Below are 17,068 nucleotides of genomic sequence, written 5' to 3' on the forward strand. Positions count from 1 at the left end.
GACTGCGCGAGGCAAGCTGGTCTAGGTGTAGTCGCCCCCGTCCCCCCTGCCCTCCCCCCAGACACACTCCAGCGCCGCGCAATGCCTGCAGTCGCTGCGGCGACAGACAAGGAAGCGGTTACAGTTGCGACCTAGCAATCTGGCATGGCTTACGACAGCCGAATGAATGAATGAATTTAAATGTATTATTAGGGACCGGAAAACTTCGCGGGTTCAATGACCTCCAGGATGAACTCCATAGTTCTACGTACACTCGGTCAAATGCCACCCACTCATTGGCTGCTGTCTTGGGAGACGTCCCAACGTAGCAGCCAGTGATTCGATAAAGCTTTGGTTGGGTGTTTTTCATTGGCCCAGAGTCACCCAGGTGAGTGGTGAGCCAATAGGAGAGGCAGCACTGAGGTATAACTATTTGTATTTTAGCCTAACGCGAAATGAATTTGGGAATTTTTCCGGTCTCTATGTATTATTAATAAGTAGAGACAGGAAAAATTCGCGGGTTCATTTCATGATATGCAATCCAAACAACTGTATCTTTATATTGCTTCTGTGATTGACTCACAAGTTTATCTGAAGGACTTTGAGCCAATGAAAAACCTTCAACCATAAAAGTATCGAATCGCAAGCGTCCCAGTTGACAGGTGTCACGAGTCAATAGCCAATGAGCAGAAGGAATTTGCCTGAGTGTGTAGGGGATTGTGGAGTCTATCTTAGAAGTCTTCGAAATCGCGAATTTTTCCAGTCTCTATTAATAAGCAGCCAATTAATTTAATTTAAAAGTGATTTTTATAGGAGGTGAAGTAAGACACACATTCAACCAGAAATTTTCTTGAATATGTAACAATTTATTCCCCACTTTTTATGCACGTTGTTTTTTTTCTCTAAACACTCGTATTATAGATTTAAATAAATTATTTATAAATCTCATTATTTTTGTTCATAACATAAGTCATAACGAAACCCATAAATTATATTCATAATTCTCATCCACCAGCACCTTCTACATATTTTAACATTTTTTTAGCATGTGTAGAATGTTTATCATTCTGCTACAGAACATGGTTTTTTTCTCATTTTTTTTATGAAATAAATTTGTGACAGTGGCAAAATTTGCTGTGGTTATAGAACTTCTTTCAGTTAAACATAATGTTCAGCTTCAAGGAAAACATTTTAGATCATTAGTCGTATTCGTATAGTATGTTTTCAAATTATTTTGTCGTGATGAATCTGCAACAGAAGTTTGTAGGTTGAATTAGGACTCACTCCGTATATTTTTTCATCTGTGGACTGATACACCAACACTTGTGTTGTGCTCATTTTATCTAGCAATTTTGCATACATGCATACTTTCAAACTTCCCTTCCCTTCCTGTGTTATTTACTGATGACTATTGCATCTTAGCTTTTTTTAGGCAGTGCAAACCTCAATTAATTTAAGATGATTTAACATTACCGGATTTCAACTTAATTTTTTGAACCTTGTCCGTTGTATTATTTAACAAACCTATTTCGAAATAACTTCGAAAAACGTTCGAAATGACATAAAACGTTTTTTTTTATTTTACTACTATCGAGGATTCAATTCACAAAATAAATACATTTAACCTTACCTTACCTAATTTACTATACTACGCGTTTCCTGGATTTAACATTAAGTAAGATAATTTTTGTTTTAATTTATAGACATTTATTTACACTGTTTGGTGGATCGGACTGAATGCAAGTGTCACTTCGAACAAGTATCTTCACGCTTTGAGAATATTCGTCCACTGAAGTAGACAATTTATACCTCAATTATACATGGAGTTTATCAAACCTTGCATTTGTGGGTAAAGGTGTACCTACATTCTAGTGGATATCATAATTTATGGCTATGAATTAAATAAATTTTATTTTTCTTTCATTAATTATTATAAAAGAATTGTAAATTAACATTATAATCATAGCGTCAGATTATTACCACATAATAAATAAAGATATTAATTACAATAAAAAATTAAAATGAGGTATAGGTATTTAAGGAACTAAGTGTGACCCCGTTTACGAGATATTAAGATGAAATATTACGACGAGATATTATGAAGAAATGCTTCCTGTTTCTACGCTGAACGCAACATTAGTGGTATCTCCAGTTCACGTGATCGCACAGATTGTAGGCTCGCGTTGCGAGTGTCGGTGGTTTGATATCAAATCCCCGGCACTATGTAGAGCAGGCATCTCAAGAAGATCACAGACCACTGCAACGCCTTGCTGCACGAAGGCTCGGCACATGGCTGAGCGACATAGCACCTTACGTTAACATTACCGTGGCCATATGATTCTGATGGTACGGTACACAGAAAACAAATTCTTTACTTTTACAAAATATTCCTTTGGAAACCATTTCCCAAGAAATAGGTTGCAGTACGACAAGAAATATATTGTATTTTTTACAACACATGGATATGATTATTTTGCATACATGAAATACGTTTTTATAGATAATACTGGCATTTCTTACCAAAACTGCCGCATAATTTTATATTTTATTTGATGTTCCATTTAAGCATTATTTTTTAAAAACCACCTGATATTCAGTAATTGGACTTTATTTTTACTACACTTACTAGTATGCGCAGTTAATACGGGAAAGATATTCAGGGAAAGGTTTACAGATACATTTATTGGAGGTACTGGGACAACACAAAGCATAAATGCCTAACGTAATACTGAATTGTATCGATCTTTTGTGAGCTATCCCCTGGATGTAACACCTCCTGCACAACAGCGAGGAACTTCTGGTAGCCTATCCCTCAAGCACGCTTACACTTCAGGCGCGCTGAGGCACAGGCGTGGAGGGGGAACCACGTGACTTGTCACCTGACCTCACCACCCCTCCACTCTGCCCTGGAGAGGGGAAGTAACTCCATGCTTCTGGAAGGTTCTCCCACGAAGTTGATACTAGCCGAGCGAGTATATAACGGCCTGTGTACTATAGTCTACGAAGTCGTATAGAAAATGTCCGTTGGTATGATATGTGCTGGAGGAGGTCACGGGTCGTTACCACAACGCCGAAATACCACAACGCCGAACGTACAATAACGCCGAATACCATTACGCCGAATGCAAAATTGACCGCAACGCCGACAGCTAGAAAACTGCTGTGTACCACAACACCGAAATACAGTAACGCCGAAAAATGTGGCTGCGGGAAGGTGGGTTGGAAAGGGGGGGGGGGCACAGGAGCAAAATGAAAAACAACTGAATGAGTTTGTGTGCTAACCTTACCTAACCTAACCTTTGTGGCAGTCCTGCAATGACATTTTTCGGCGTTAATGTATTTCGGCGTTGTGGTACACAGCAGTTTTCTAGCTGTCGGCGTTGTAGTCAATTTGGCATTCGGCGTTATGGTTTTCGGCGTTATTGTACGTTCGGCGTTGTGGTGCATCCCCGGAGGTCACCTAATGGGTCAATCTCGTCCTGTCCATTGAATAATCTCTTCATTTCTAAGCCCCAGAGTGGCGGAGCACTATATTGCCGTAAGAACAAATTTGACTGCATGTCTTTTGGCTGCGGTGTGGCGTCAGTTACAAACCATTACAAACAACTTGTAGACTGTCCCGTTGCCTCTTGAAAAAAAATATAAAAAAAGTCCAATTACACGATTCTTGCAGGGATATCACGATCGTCCCCCACATTTGTATGAGTCTTATTTTTATCGATTTCCGTCGTCTTTGACACACGGAATAACTTCTGGAAAGACGGAATTGTTAAGAAACTGTTAATTGTTTACACACTAAAAAAAGTAACATCCTAAATCTATTCGGAGGGGTTTGGCCATTTAATATCAGTTTGCAATCTGTAAGCGGGTAGTTTCAATATTTTTTAGAGCAGTTGAAGCACCTACTAAAAATGTTCTGAAACTGTATGAACCAAATTACCTTCCTAGCTAGAAGGTCCTTGCGCAAAGAGTAACGATTCTGTATTGACCCTGACAAATCTTCAGAGATGGTTGTTTTCCAGTGCAAAGAAAATGTTTTATGAAATACTTTTCGTAATGACGTTACAAGTTCTTGAAATAAAGCTTTTTTTAGCATCCAAATATTTTTAATGTCAGAAAACGCAGAATTAAATGATAGGATGACTTTTGTTATTTCTATTCCTGTTATAAATCCATCCCGCTGTCTTTTAGAATAAATACTGAATATTTGGAACGAATTATTACACAGGTCACAGCTTGGTTTGTTCCGTTAATATACATATTATTGTGGATTTAAAATTGTTTACTTAAAGGCTATCAAGTGGCATAGTATTCCATAAATGAGTGACTCATTGTTAAACATTTTAACCTATTTTAACTATGTAATAACACTTAGTTCCTAATTTTATGCGTTTAATACAGTGATGAAATATACAGTATGTCCATAAAAGCATGTCCCAGTTATAAATTTTCATATTATCAACTGCAAGCGTTGTAGAGGGTTGGTTCAAAGTCACAACTAAAAGGTAACTCAAACAGATTAGCGCATGCGCGATTACTGCTTTGTTGTTTATTTGCTTGCAGTGCCAAATACGCAAAATGATGACTTCTGAGCGCAAAACCGTTTATGTTCTACAATTCGCTAAGAGTGAATCTGTAATTTAAGTACAAAGTGAGCTTCGTTTAAAGTTTAATTGTGATCACCCTCGTGGCAAAAAACATCCGCCGATGGTATAGGCAATTCGAGACGACATAGTTATTTTTCTCTGGCTTCCACGTTCACCTGACATAAAGCCATGCGATTTTTTTCCTTTAGGGCTTTATAAAAGATCGTGTCTACGTTCCGCCGCTACATAATGATTCGTCAGTTTTGAGACAGAATTTAAGAGGCTTACATTAAAAAAAATTTGTTTATCTTCAATTTCATGTATAATTTGTTGTAATTAATTTAAATTAAACTGTTATAATATACCACCCAAATGAACAGCTTGTATAAAAATTTTGAAAGGTTTAAAAATCTTAGATAAATAAAATAATAACCATTAATGTATAAGCCAGAGACCTCTTTTTTCAACACATAGGTACCTACTGTCGAGATAACTTGTGTTTCCGGGAGAAGTGTGTTGTCATATTTGTGTTAGTGTTCTTTAACTCAATAGGACGGACATTCAAGTCTGGATAGTGTTCTTACACATTAAGGAAAAAGATATATATACAAAGTTTGTATTTAAAAATGTAAACATTTATTGCATACCCAAAATACATTACTTAAGTTCATCTATAGGCTGGAAATATTTTACATACATCTTATAGTTAATAATATCTCTTGAAACTTAAACATTCATAAATTTAAATACTATTTTTAAAAACACACAACTTTATAAAACCACATTAGTTTAGTATAAGCGTACTATACATGCGTAGTCATAAAAAAAATTATTGTACTCATAGTTGCAGTTCTCACTATACTTGAAAAGATTTTTTTTAACATAAGCCATTGCTGGGTACAAAGATAAACCACAATAACGAAAAAAAGTGTTTTTTTTTTTAAAGGTAGCTTGCTGTATTTGTCTGTGCTGTCGTCGTCGCGGTGTCCAGAATATCTGTTCAGAAACATCGCTGGGTTCACCTGTGCGTCTCTGTGTTGTCCGAGGGCGGTTTTGTCTTTATACACGGTTATTGTAGCAACTACCTCGTCGTTGTTAGCCCACTGTGTTAATTTGTGCGGTGACATTTTTTTTCTGACATTCCTTGCACGGAATTCTGTCATCGACTGATTTAGGCTCTTTTTTTGTTTGTTTTTGAGTATTTATTATTTTTCCGTTATTGAGGTTTCTCTATGACTTTGCGTATTTCCAAAAAAAAAAAAAAAAATATATATATATATATATATAAATAAAAAAATCAATTATTCTTCCCCTTTGAAAGAATCATTCGAAGAACGTACATTTGAATAGCTTAAAGCTTACTTCCTTTATGGCTACGTAAAAAAAAAGTTTTGTAACATCTTCCAAGATATCGCAGGGCCACCAAGGTTATCACAAGACATGCACGCGATGGCGTCGGAGGGAGTAGGGGGGGGGGGGAGGGGCTCTGCCCTTGTCGCCGGGACGCGGCGCGGGCGTCGGCGGGTGACGTCACCACGAGGCCCCCGGGAGCGCCCGCAGCGCCGCGCGGCGTCGGGTCGGCGAAGCTCGAAGCGGCGGCCCCGTCACATGGGGCTGTCTTCGGTGTCGAAGCCTTCGTTCGCCACGCCCCGTCTCGCGCTGCCGGGCCCATTTCTGCGAACAATTTATTTATTTTTTTCTTTTCGAACCGAGACATGGAATTGTATTCAAAGATTCATTTAATCAGCGAATTCCTGCAATTTTAAGAAAGTATAAACACAAATTATTACATGAATATGGAGCGCCCGACGTAGAAATCTCTTAAAACGAACGTTGTATATTTGTTAACAGTCTTTGGTTCTCTACAGCTGCCGGGGCGTCGCAGTGTGTATTGTACTGGGGGGGCCATTGAGAAATGGATGTAATGGAACCCCCTCCTTCCAGAATCCTGGCTACGGCCGAGCCACCAGGCAGAACTGGGTACAGCGGTCTCTGCGACAGTCCAGAGCTTTTCTTAAGATACTGGGTACTGGCGTCGCCAGTTGGACACGAGATACAACCTTCCTTTACGTCAAGAGGCGTTCCTGTGCGAGAAGGGTGCTGAGCCTTCGGCTGCCCAAAACCTACCAGACAGCACCAAACCCCCCTGCTGAAGCTCTCACACCCGTCCCAGCCTCATCCAGAACAGAAGAGGATGTGTGCAAGATTATATGGCGAACATCGATAAACGCGAAATAACAGCTAGCATGAAGTCAACACACCGCCAAACACCGAACATGTTGTCAATACACTACATATCACTGAAGTGCATGGCAAAACCCAAAATGAATCAAAATTCGCCTCGATTACCTATTTTTTTCTTTTAAAATATAAAATTCTTTCAATATAATTTTAGTTAAGGCGTTTAATTAAAAACATTACATATTATATTATAAGAAAAAATATTTATTAATTTTGTTATTTATAGGTATTTAAAAGTAAATAAAAACAATATGTATCTGATACTAAAGGCCTACAAAGAAATATCACAAGTAAACGTATTTTGGCTTTAGATATTGCAGATTTTTTTAAAAAAAAGTTTAGCTGTACTTTTGAATTTCATATATGTAACTTTATCATGAACTAAGGAACTTATTGGATGTTTAAGTTGTAGTTTTTTGTTTAACAATATATGTAGAAATGTATTATGTACACATTTTACGTATCTCACATGAAATGTTGAAGCAGTTGATCAACGTAATTAGGCTTGATATGTACTTGTTGTTGGCCTCAATGTGTTTTAATTTTCAGTGACGATAAAGACGACTTTCACTAATATTGATGGCGAAATGTGGTACTTAGTAACAGGATATCTGCCGAGCTGTGAGTGGCGCGCATGAAGCAGGACTCGCCTCCTGAAGTTCTCTCCCTCCTCCAGAGTGTCCGGCAGGTCCCTGCCCGTCGTCTCCGGCAGCAGCAGGCACAAGATGGCCGCCACGAGCGGGAAGCAGCCGAACAGCAGAGGAGGGATGTAGGTGCTCACGTGGTTCTGTCGACATCACGATGTGTCGTTTCACAAAATGTAACGTGTCGAGTCGAATAATAAAGAACAAAGGTGTCTTAAAGTAAATTTAAAAAAATATTCATGTATGCAGTGAAATTAGGAAATATTTGTAGAAAAATACTTATATTTAAGAATTTAATATTTATATGTTTGTAAACACCATGGGAAAAAAAACATTTTTACCATAAAGTTATGTGTCAGGAAAGAAAAAAACTGTTCACAATGTTGTAAATAAGACTTTACACTTTCTAATAACACACACTAAAAATATTCACCAAGTACAAGGTTTTAAAATATAATTAAATCTTATAAAATTAAAAATTAAAACGTTTTACCTTAAATAACAGAGATATAACAGTTATTTTCCCCACAATGTAAACCTGAATTTCTAAATTAAAATGTAACAAAACATTTTTACATGTACTTGGCATTTCATTGAATTTATATTTAAACTTAAACTAAAATAACTAAAATAATTTACGCTGTCATAGGGTAGTTAGTATAAACCAGTGACCAACCATCAGAGCATAGTGGTTGGCGCACATTGAGGTATTTCCAGTTATTCAGGACTCTCGGAGACAGTAGTGGAAGAACAAACGTTAAAGGTAAAGAGAAATTAAATCACAGCATGGCCTTCGGTTATTTAATTAAAAACATTAAACTGTAAAACCCTGAAACTTTAGTACTTTAATACAAATTTTGAGGAAAGTTAAAAAAAACGAATTAAAGTATTGAAATAAACATAAATATGCTCTCCAAATTAAAAAAATAAATAGTGGGGAGCGGGGTGTTTAGAATGGCCTACCGACCCTTGGAACTTTGGAGCCACCGTTTAAAATTTTTACCTAAAATTTACCAAGAATTACAAAGTTACAAATTATCCAGTGACCTTCGTAAACTTACGGTCACTACGAGCTCGCTTAATTTGAACACGATTCCAAAAAATAAAAAAAAATAAAAACTAGTTAAGTCTACACTCATATTTTGTCCGAATGTGTGTTGTTTATCTGTGCTTGGAACCAAACACACAACTCGGAAGTCGGAATCCGGCGCAGTTTGTTTCCATCAGCAGGGTCGCCAATCTCAAGGGGGTGGTGGGCAAAGGAGGGGGGGGGGGGGAGAATAAGTGAGAGTTTTGAACGCGGGGTTAACCGACACGGATGCAGTGCCTTTATGATGAATACTGCCCATAAGCCGAAAACACAGAAAGTGTTGTTTTGTCAGCAAACCCGTTTAAGAGTCACGCAAGCACAAGCGAGCCCCCCCCCCCCCTTCCCCATGAAGAACTGCCCGTGGAGAAGCGACTGCAGAGAGAGAGAGAGAGTGGCCGAGACTGTTCACTGAGCCAGGAGAGGTGTTGTGTTCACGGAGCCAGGAGAGGTGTTGTGTTCACTGAGCCAGGAGAGGTGTTGTGTTCACGGAGCCAGGAGAGGTGTCGTGTTCACTGTGCCGGGCGAGGTGTTGTGGTCACTGAGCCAGGAGAGGTGTCGTGGTCACTGAGCCAAGAGAGGTGTTGTGTTCACTGAGCCGGGAGAGGTGTGGCCGGCGCTCACCAGCGAGGACACGAAGGGCGCCAGCATGGAGCCGACGCGCGCGCACATGGACGTGGAGCCCATGCCGGCGTTGCGCACCACCGTGGGCAGCAGCTCGCCGCTGAACAGGTAGGCGGTGGGGAAGGCCACGGACATGCCGACCAGCCCCGCCGAGGCCAGCAGCACGCGGGGCCACTGCGGGGCGTCCGGGCCTGCAAGAACACCGCGACTCTTCCAACACCGAGGTCCGGTCACTTCCAACACCGAGGTCCGGTCACTGGCGGCAACCCTGGAGGGTTACACTGCACGTACCATCAGCTGTACCTGCATCGGAGGTTAGTTTGGAGAAGAATCGTCAACTCGTATCATTACATCTGAATTATGAAGATTCGTTTTGCACTTTTAATACATATGAACATACTAACCAGTGATATTTCGATCAAATTTTCTTCCAAACATATTAACTGCAGTCGTTTATAAAAAACAGGCTAGTACAGCTGATAAAAATATTAAAAAGTCCGTCATTGTGATCTGTAAAATCAGAAGGAAAAAAATAGTCTTCACGTCTAACGGGTAATGCTCCATCTGTATCCTTTTATAATCTTTGCTGGCACCCATGGAGGTTATCAGCAAATAATAGGACAATGTGGGAAACCCTGTACAATTCTGATCGGATTACAGGATGCCATAAAAAGAATGTCCCACTTTCGAAGGTATACAACAGTTTAATTTAGAACATTTACCACAAATCATAAAACAAATTGAAGGTAAATTGACATAGTTTTTCTTACAAATGTTCAATATGTGCAATTACAATTATACGGCACAAATCCAACCTAAAGTCCATTTCTTCCTACACTTTGTTTAACAAGTTCGGAGTAATTTAAGCAATAGCCTCTTAAATTCCGTGTCTCAGCTCTGGCAAATCATTAGGTAGCGGCGGAACGTAGACACGATCTTTCATTGAGTCCCAGAGGTAAAAAAAATAATCGCATGGCGTTATGTTAGGTGTACGTGGAGACCAGCGAAAACAGAACTCTGTTGTCTCAAATCGCCTGTACCATCGGCGGATTTTTTTGCCACGAGGGGGATCAAAAACTAAACTTTAGACGAAACATCAGGAGATGTAGATCATATTTCATTTCAACATCATTTCTGAGTCTCCGGTCATTCAGAAGTACATATTCTAATTTTCCCTGGATGGGAAAGTTCTACATCATTGCCATCATCATTCGGGGTTGAAAACTGTTGAGCGCCTTTATATCGAAAGCAAAATTGGCAACACCATAGATGGGTTATCGCTGCGCCCAGAAAAGCTGTCACATCTTTGAAGGAAAGGGACTGGACACTAGACCCGTCACCTTGCGGGACGACAGTGATGAGCAGGCAGGAAATGGCCGCCAGCAGCTGAGCGCAGATTATGGTGTTCCTGCGCCCAAACTTGCCCATGAAGAATATGCACACGAGGCTCCCAGGCATCTCTATCACGCCTGGAACACAAGAACGACACCTGAACAGACATATCGCGTGGCTATTTTCCCATAGGCTTTACCTAGCTGGACATCTTTTTTACTTCAAACATTAACAGAATACCGCCTGGCACACAGTATGGGCAGAGCACAGCTGGACAGGGCCCGCACGAGGAAGAAAAACACACAGTCGTCCACTAATATTGGAATGTTGACTCACTTCCTAGTTTGAGTTCAGTAGTATATAATAGCCGGTCCAGCTACAGGTGCGTACATGAAGAAAGAAGAACTCACGAGGAATTTTTACTAACAAAAGATTACCCCAATGAGACAATCTAAATCTAATCAAATAAAACAAACTGAGATATACACAAAACCATGTCTTAAACACTGTTAGAAATTACAGTAAATTTACGGACATTTCAACGAAGAATTCAAACGAATAGGTTTCCGTAATTTTAGATAAATTGAACTTCGTAGAAACTACGCCAAATTTAGACTTCGGAATGCCGGTACAAACAGAGTGAACACACATGAGGAAAAAAAAATACGGGATTTCTCAGTAGTCTTAAGCCTGTTTTTAAATATTTTGCTTGTACACCAAGATTATTCTTGTGGGTTCATTTTAAAAAGTAAGCGAGCTTAGTTCCCGCAAATTTTTACGAAGAAAACAATAAAAATGTTTATGACGATCCCTGGATAATTTGCGACCAGCGGTCTTTGTAAATTTTAAGTAGAAATTATTTGATACAGTCTTATTATATTTAGAATTGAAACGTTTAGTACGTTTTATTTGTAGTTTTAAAAAAGTCCTATTATCTATAGCACTGCAATTATCTTTGAAAGATTTGTGCAATGGGAGTGCATGACTTGATGTAAGCTTTTGGACATACGCCATTGCTAAGCACATGTATGTCTGTCGCAATTGTGTTTTCGTACCATGTGCGTCTCTGCCTGAGGACGGGAGCAGATTGCAGTTCCCGAAACGTCGCTTGTTTCTGTTTTGGGAAACTATTGTGTTTGTTTCGTCTTTTCGTTTTGTCGTGTTTTTGTCTCGTTTCAACTGTTGAGCTGAATTTTTTTGGGTTCATTATTTTTGTGCTGTCATCATTTGTGGGTTTTTTTTTCTTTCTTAGTCCATTTTTCTTTGTTTGTTGACCATATTCCTGTTATGGAATATTATGTGGTGTTTATATACTGTTGACAACAGCAATTCTTTTGCTTAATTTGTGTTTTTGTCTTTTGGGTATTTTTTAGTTTTCTTCTACAGACATACATGTGCTTAGCGATAGTGTACTTATGTCCAAAAGTTTACATCAAGCTATAGCACTGCAGTAGAATATTACTTTAGAAAGTTTGGTAAACTATGATAAGGAATTAGGGTTCAGGAAGGGAGGCAACTCTGGATCCGCCGGTTGGGTGAGGTCGACTGACGAGTAGCGCAGTAACTCTCCTACTCAGCGACTCAACACGTGCTGGTCGCGGACACGAGCCACGGGTAACGGATGCGCGTCAAACGCGGCGAGGCCGTGTACCTGACACGAATATATTGATGAAGATGTTCCCGCCGATGTGGCCCATGTACTGCGCTATGCCGTAGAAGCAGAAGCCGCACACCATCCAGTTGAAGTAGAGGCAGAGCGTGGTGCGGCGCAGGTTCGGGGTACGGAACAGGTCGAGCACGCTGGGCTTCTTGCCGTCCGAGGACTCGAGCTTCTTCTCCTGGGGACGGACAGCGAGGGTAGCTTGCGACCAGGAGAGTACGCAGAATTTCCATTACTTCATATCCGCGGCAAGCGCGGCTCCAGAGGAAGGGCGCAGGGGGGCGACAGCCCCTTCCGAGCCCAAATTTTACTTCATATATCTTTGTAGGGAATATTAATGTTAACTTAAATACTTTCGTTAATGTGCTAAACTCTTCTTTCGATCAAAAATTTGTACGAGAAAATACTAAATTTCAGTAAGTATTTGAGACCATATATGTTGTGAATATCCCAAGGGCAATGTCATGGTTATTAACTGCATCCTCCTGTGTGTGAGAGCCCTGCCCGAGAGGTCTTCCTGGAACCGCCATTGATCCGCGGAAGGGGATGGGGGGTGGAATAAAACCACTCTGCCGGCTGTTTGCGTTTAAATTCTTTCCTATTGTTGCTAAGTATAATATATTTTTATAGAATTTTTTTAAGGATTTCTAGGGGGATTATATCACCTCCCCCTCCCCCCCTCGTGTAGGTCTTTACTCTGATGAACATATCTTAGTCTCCTTAGTTTTATACCTGAAAATATAAGACCCTAGGAAGACATGATTTTTTTATATTTTAAATACGTTCAACTACACTTTCCTGCCTTTTGACAATATGAGAATTCTCACAAAACACAAAAAATTAATATATATATAGGCTATTAAATGGGGTACAATTATTAGAGCTTTGCTAGTAGTGGTGTAAGCTCCACATACAGTAAAGTAGTGAAGAAAGAGTATCAGTTTCAAAATACTACGTAAAAATTAAGTAACTTAGTTAGAATGAAAATTTTTCACCATACGTTTTAGTCACGAGAGTTCTTTGTTTCAGCTAATATGGTTAAAAAACAAACATAATTTGTATTTACTTCATACAACCCACATATATCATTTTTTCGCATTAATCCCTCATTATGTAAATTCTTAAGATTCTACAAAAAATGTCTTTGGTGTTCAACAAATGCATTGATGTAATTTTATCACAATGCAACAAATTTATCATTTAATTTAAAATTGGTAAAAAAACACATGATTTATCTACTACTAAAACCCGCAACTAAGGATTAGCATTCAAAAGAAACATAATTAATGAAAAGTCACAGTTATATTTTTGCTTGGACATATTCTTCATTACTTTTAAATTATGAATACACAAAATAACAGAAAGCTTAGAGAAGACATGGCATGGTTAACATTCTGATTTCACTTTAACGCAGCAGTTAAAGCGAATTATCATCGATTTAAAAAATTGTGATTTTACTTTAACGTAAATATTAATGTAGTTACAATTTTAATAGTTGTAAAAGTGTTTACGTGAAAACTGTGTTTCACATGACTGTGAAATGATGTTTTACTCCTGACTTAAAATGAGTTCTTATTATCTGGCTATTTCGCACAATATTAGTCAATAGTTTTCTCAGCTATATTTATAATCACTTTATTCAGAATTAATTGCTCAGTGGTTGAACTCGTAAAAACAACGTTAAGAGTTACTTTCGTCAACTGTCACTAAACCTTTTCCTACCGTTCGGTTGCTTGCATATTTTTTTCTATAAAACAATAGAAGAGAAAGACGCCAGAGCGAAAATAAAACACGGATAAGGTCTACCGAGAACCTGAGAACGTGAAAACTATTTTAATATAAAATAAACTCCTTATTTTCGGTTTTAAAATTTACCAGTTCATGTACCTCCTTATTAACTACGTTTAACATATCTTTTCCATGAGATTGTTATGGTAGATACCCCTAGAGGGTTTGTGTCTTTATCGTTTGTTTAGTATTTATAAATACTCCTTCTGTTTACAGAGTCTTGCAAGCCGTATCCTGTTAAGCGATACTTCGCGACGGCTGTTCACGGCTACCTAAAGTGCCTGTGTTTACATTTGTATGTCATCTGTAAATCTTGTTCTAATAAAAAAGTGTATTACACCAAACTGTTTAAGTTTGTTCGCAAGTAAACCTAACCCATTTCTCCTTTGGCATCTCTTGACGAGCTGCTACAGGAGAGATAACAAGATGACCAACCTTCTGAGCGATGAAAGTCTTGACTGCTGGCACAACTTGGCTCACGTCCTTCTTGTTCGTCTTGGCTGCCTTCTCCAGGATCTCGATGGCCTCTGTCTCTCTACCAGCGGTGAGGAGCCAGCGGGGAGACTCTGGGAGGGTCCTGCAACGGCAAGACGTCTAGCTGTCTATCAGGTACAGAGCATGAACACGGAGCGTTAGTGGACTACCTAGGTGTAGATGAAAGAGCACACATGCTAACGCGCATTATTTCCCAACACCGGTTCCAACAAGTCTCGGGGTTATCGGTGTCCCAGACCCTTAGGCGAGGCCTCGATCGCCGGGAGAGTAACCTTGTCTCGGGGTATAACATTTTCAGAATCCCAGACCCCTAGTTTTGGCCACGATCGCTGAAAACTTTCATAAATGTGTCTGGGATATATATATATATATATATAATAATTCCCTTCCTCATGGGGCTCCACTTCCCCCTAATAATCATTATATTTTTTAACCAATTCAGAAATAGTACAAAAATGTATTATAATCAGAAATATCGAACTAAATTAGCCTCGGTAAAAAGAAACAGATCATCTGTTAACCTTATCTTTTAAATCTTGAGTACATGAACATTACTTTTGTCTGTAATTTATATTGGATTTTTTTTTGGAAATCAGCAATTACTTCAATATCAGAATTTTTTGTTATGTCTCTTCAAAAGATATGTTTCTCTGTTAAACGAAGCTGGGCAGTTTGCTAGTGTACAATCAAAATGTCGTTCAGCTTCATATGGACTTCAGACTCACTCTCTATAAAAATTAAATATTTAATTAATTTCGTTAATGTGCAAAATCAGATCAATAGAGTATAAATGGGGAAGGTTTTTGAAAACCAGAAAAATCAACATTACTCCCTAATACGAAAAAACAATCGTCCACTTAAAGTTATTTTACCTATCAGGAGTGGTACTGAAAACATTTGTCTCGAAAGGGATAAGCATTATTTCAAGGGGAGTAAAAAAAAGGGTTAAAATAAATATAATTTAGTAACTCTCTTTGCAGTCGTAGTGTGAAAATCGGCGGGAGACAACACTGTTAAGCACCAAGTAGAGACCGGAACAATTCACGGGTTCATTTCGCGAATAGTCTAGACTCCAAACTCGTTCACATTCATTCGCGCTTCAGTGATTGGAACACCGTTTACCTGAAGGACTCTGTGCCAATGAAAAACCTTCAACAAAAGAAGTATATAATCACAAGCATCACGAGTCAGACGACCAGTGGGCAGGTGCAATTTGCCCGATTACATGGAGGATCGTGAAGTTCTGTCCTAGAGGTCGTTGAGACCGCGAATATTCCCAGTCTCCAGCACCAAGGTGTCTGTGCTGTGTCGGGGCCCACGGCCGAGCGCTCACCACCAGTAGCAGACCAGCAGGAGGGACGGCAAGGAGACGGCCAGCTGGAAGGTCCGCCAGTCCCTGGCGTAGTAGGCGATCAGCGCAAGCAGCATGTGGCCCAGGCTGAAGGGGATGTGCGATATCATGGTGAACACCACCCGCCACGAGCCGCCGATTATCTCCAGACCTGCCACACACATCGTGCCCGGTCACAGCACCCGAGTCATCCGAGGAGGACCTTGCGGTCATTTAACCTTAACGTCGCCTGAACGACTGTCAGTGGACCGAACTGTCTTTGGACCTGATACCTAGGAGCAGGCATTTTTTCGCGAAAAGATCTGAACGTCTATTAGACTGCAACAAGGTATACCCGCACCTGTGGTTTCTTCCTTGTGATTGGCGGCCGTCTGCGAGAGAAGTCGTTGCCTTATTTGAACGAGCCACTCAGGACACGTTTGCTTCCGAACTGAATCACTTTGATTGGTGTTGTTACAATCGATATGTACCTGGGAGAAACTCACCCAATCATGAAACACAGACGATGCTACAGTGGTTTAACTTTCAGCTAGTCTCGAAATCTTTTCGCGAAATCTGCATGCCCCTGCTGATACCCCAAAAAAAATCTCATCCCTGTGGGAAAACGTATCAACTCTAGCAACAGGCATTCGACCGTCAGGTAAAGTCGTTATACAGAAAGTCATTCGACACTTGACCGTCAATTACTTCGCATGAATTTGTTTCTCCCACAAACTGACCTGATTCCTTGTATCGACTCCTCGAAGCTGGACCCAGAAAGGAGGGCCACGGAGTGATGAGACTCTACCCTCGCGGTCCCGAGGAGCCGGATTCCGGCCCCAGCCATTCTGATCTAGGTTTCCTTTGCTTTCCCCGGGGTCACTCCAGGCAACTGCTGTGATGGTTACTTATTGTAGGCCGTGGATGACTCCTTATTTGATATTCCCTGTTCTGTTCGGGAGGGGGGGGGGACACAGCGGCGTATGACCATCGGGTTTTGGGTGGTACGAAATACCTCACAGTTAAATGGAGAGTTTATGCATACATACTTAATAAAATCAATTTCAACACATTTGTGGCGTCTTTTAAATTCATCAGTGATATGGAGTAGATTATTTGTAGTTACCACTATTGTATATTTTTTAGTTCTAAGGGTTACTTAAGGTGGCCACCTGGTCGGGTGTGCGAGCTCTGAAAGTGTGAAGGTGCTAAGAGCTACACTGGTTGGCACATCACCCGCCTTATAGCCTCTACGTGCCAGGCACCGAACTGGTGTGTGTGTGTGTGCCTTTGCGTCGATAA

General features: G+C 40.0%; 1 protein-coding gene across 3 annotated transcripts in view; it reads right to left on the reverse strand.

The window, feature by feature from the left end:
• Positions 1-5,188: 5,188 nt before the first annotated feature.
• LOC134532690 (organic cation transporter protein-like) overlaps positions 5,189-17,068 on the reverse strand; it is a 40,161-nt gene continuing 28,281 nt past the window's right edge. For all 3 annotated transcript variants that reach the window (XM_063369398.1, XM_063369397.1, XM_063369396.1), the window contains exons 5-11: positions 15,770-15,938; positions 14,377-14,518; positions 12,145-12,331; positions 10,502-10,630; positions 9,162-9,352; positions 7,457-7,593; positions 5,189-6,239 (exon numbers count right to left, since the gene is read on the reverse strand). In XM_063369398.1, coding sequence (XP_063225468.1) covers positions 6,170-6,239; positions 7,457-7,593; positions 9,162-9,352; positions 10,502-10,630; positions 12,145-12,331; positions 14,377-14,518; positions 15,770-15,938 — 1,025 coding nt within the window. In that variant the 3' untranslated portion in view covers positions 5,189-6,169. The remainder of the gene's footprint in view (positions 6,240-7,456; positions 7,594-9,161; positions 9,353-10,501; positions 10,631-12,144; positions 12,332-14,376; positions 14,519-15,769; positions 15,939-17,068) is intronic.

The sequence above is a fragment of the Bacillus rossius genome, chromosome 6, assembly GCF_032445375.1.
Source record: "Bacillus rossius redtenbacheri isolate Brsri chromosome 6, Brsri_v3, whole genome shotgun sequence".
Classification (NCBI taxonomy): Eukaryota; Metazoa; Arthropoda; class Insecta; order Phasmatodea; family Bacillidae; genus Bacillus; species Bacillus rossius.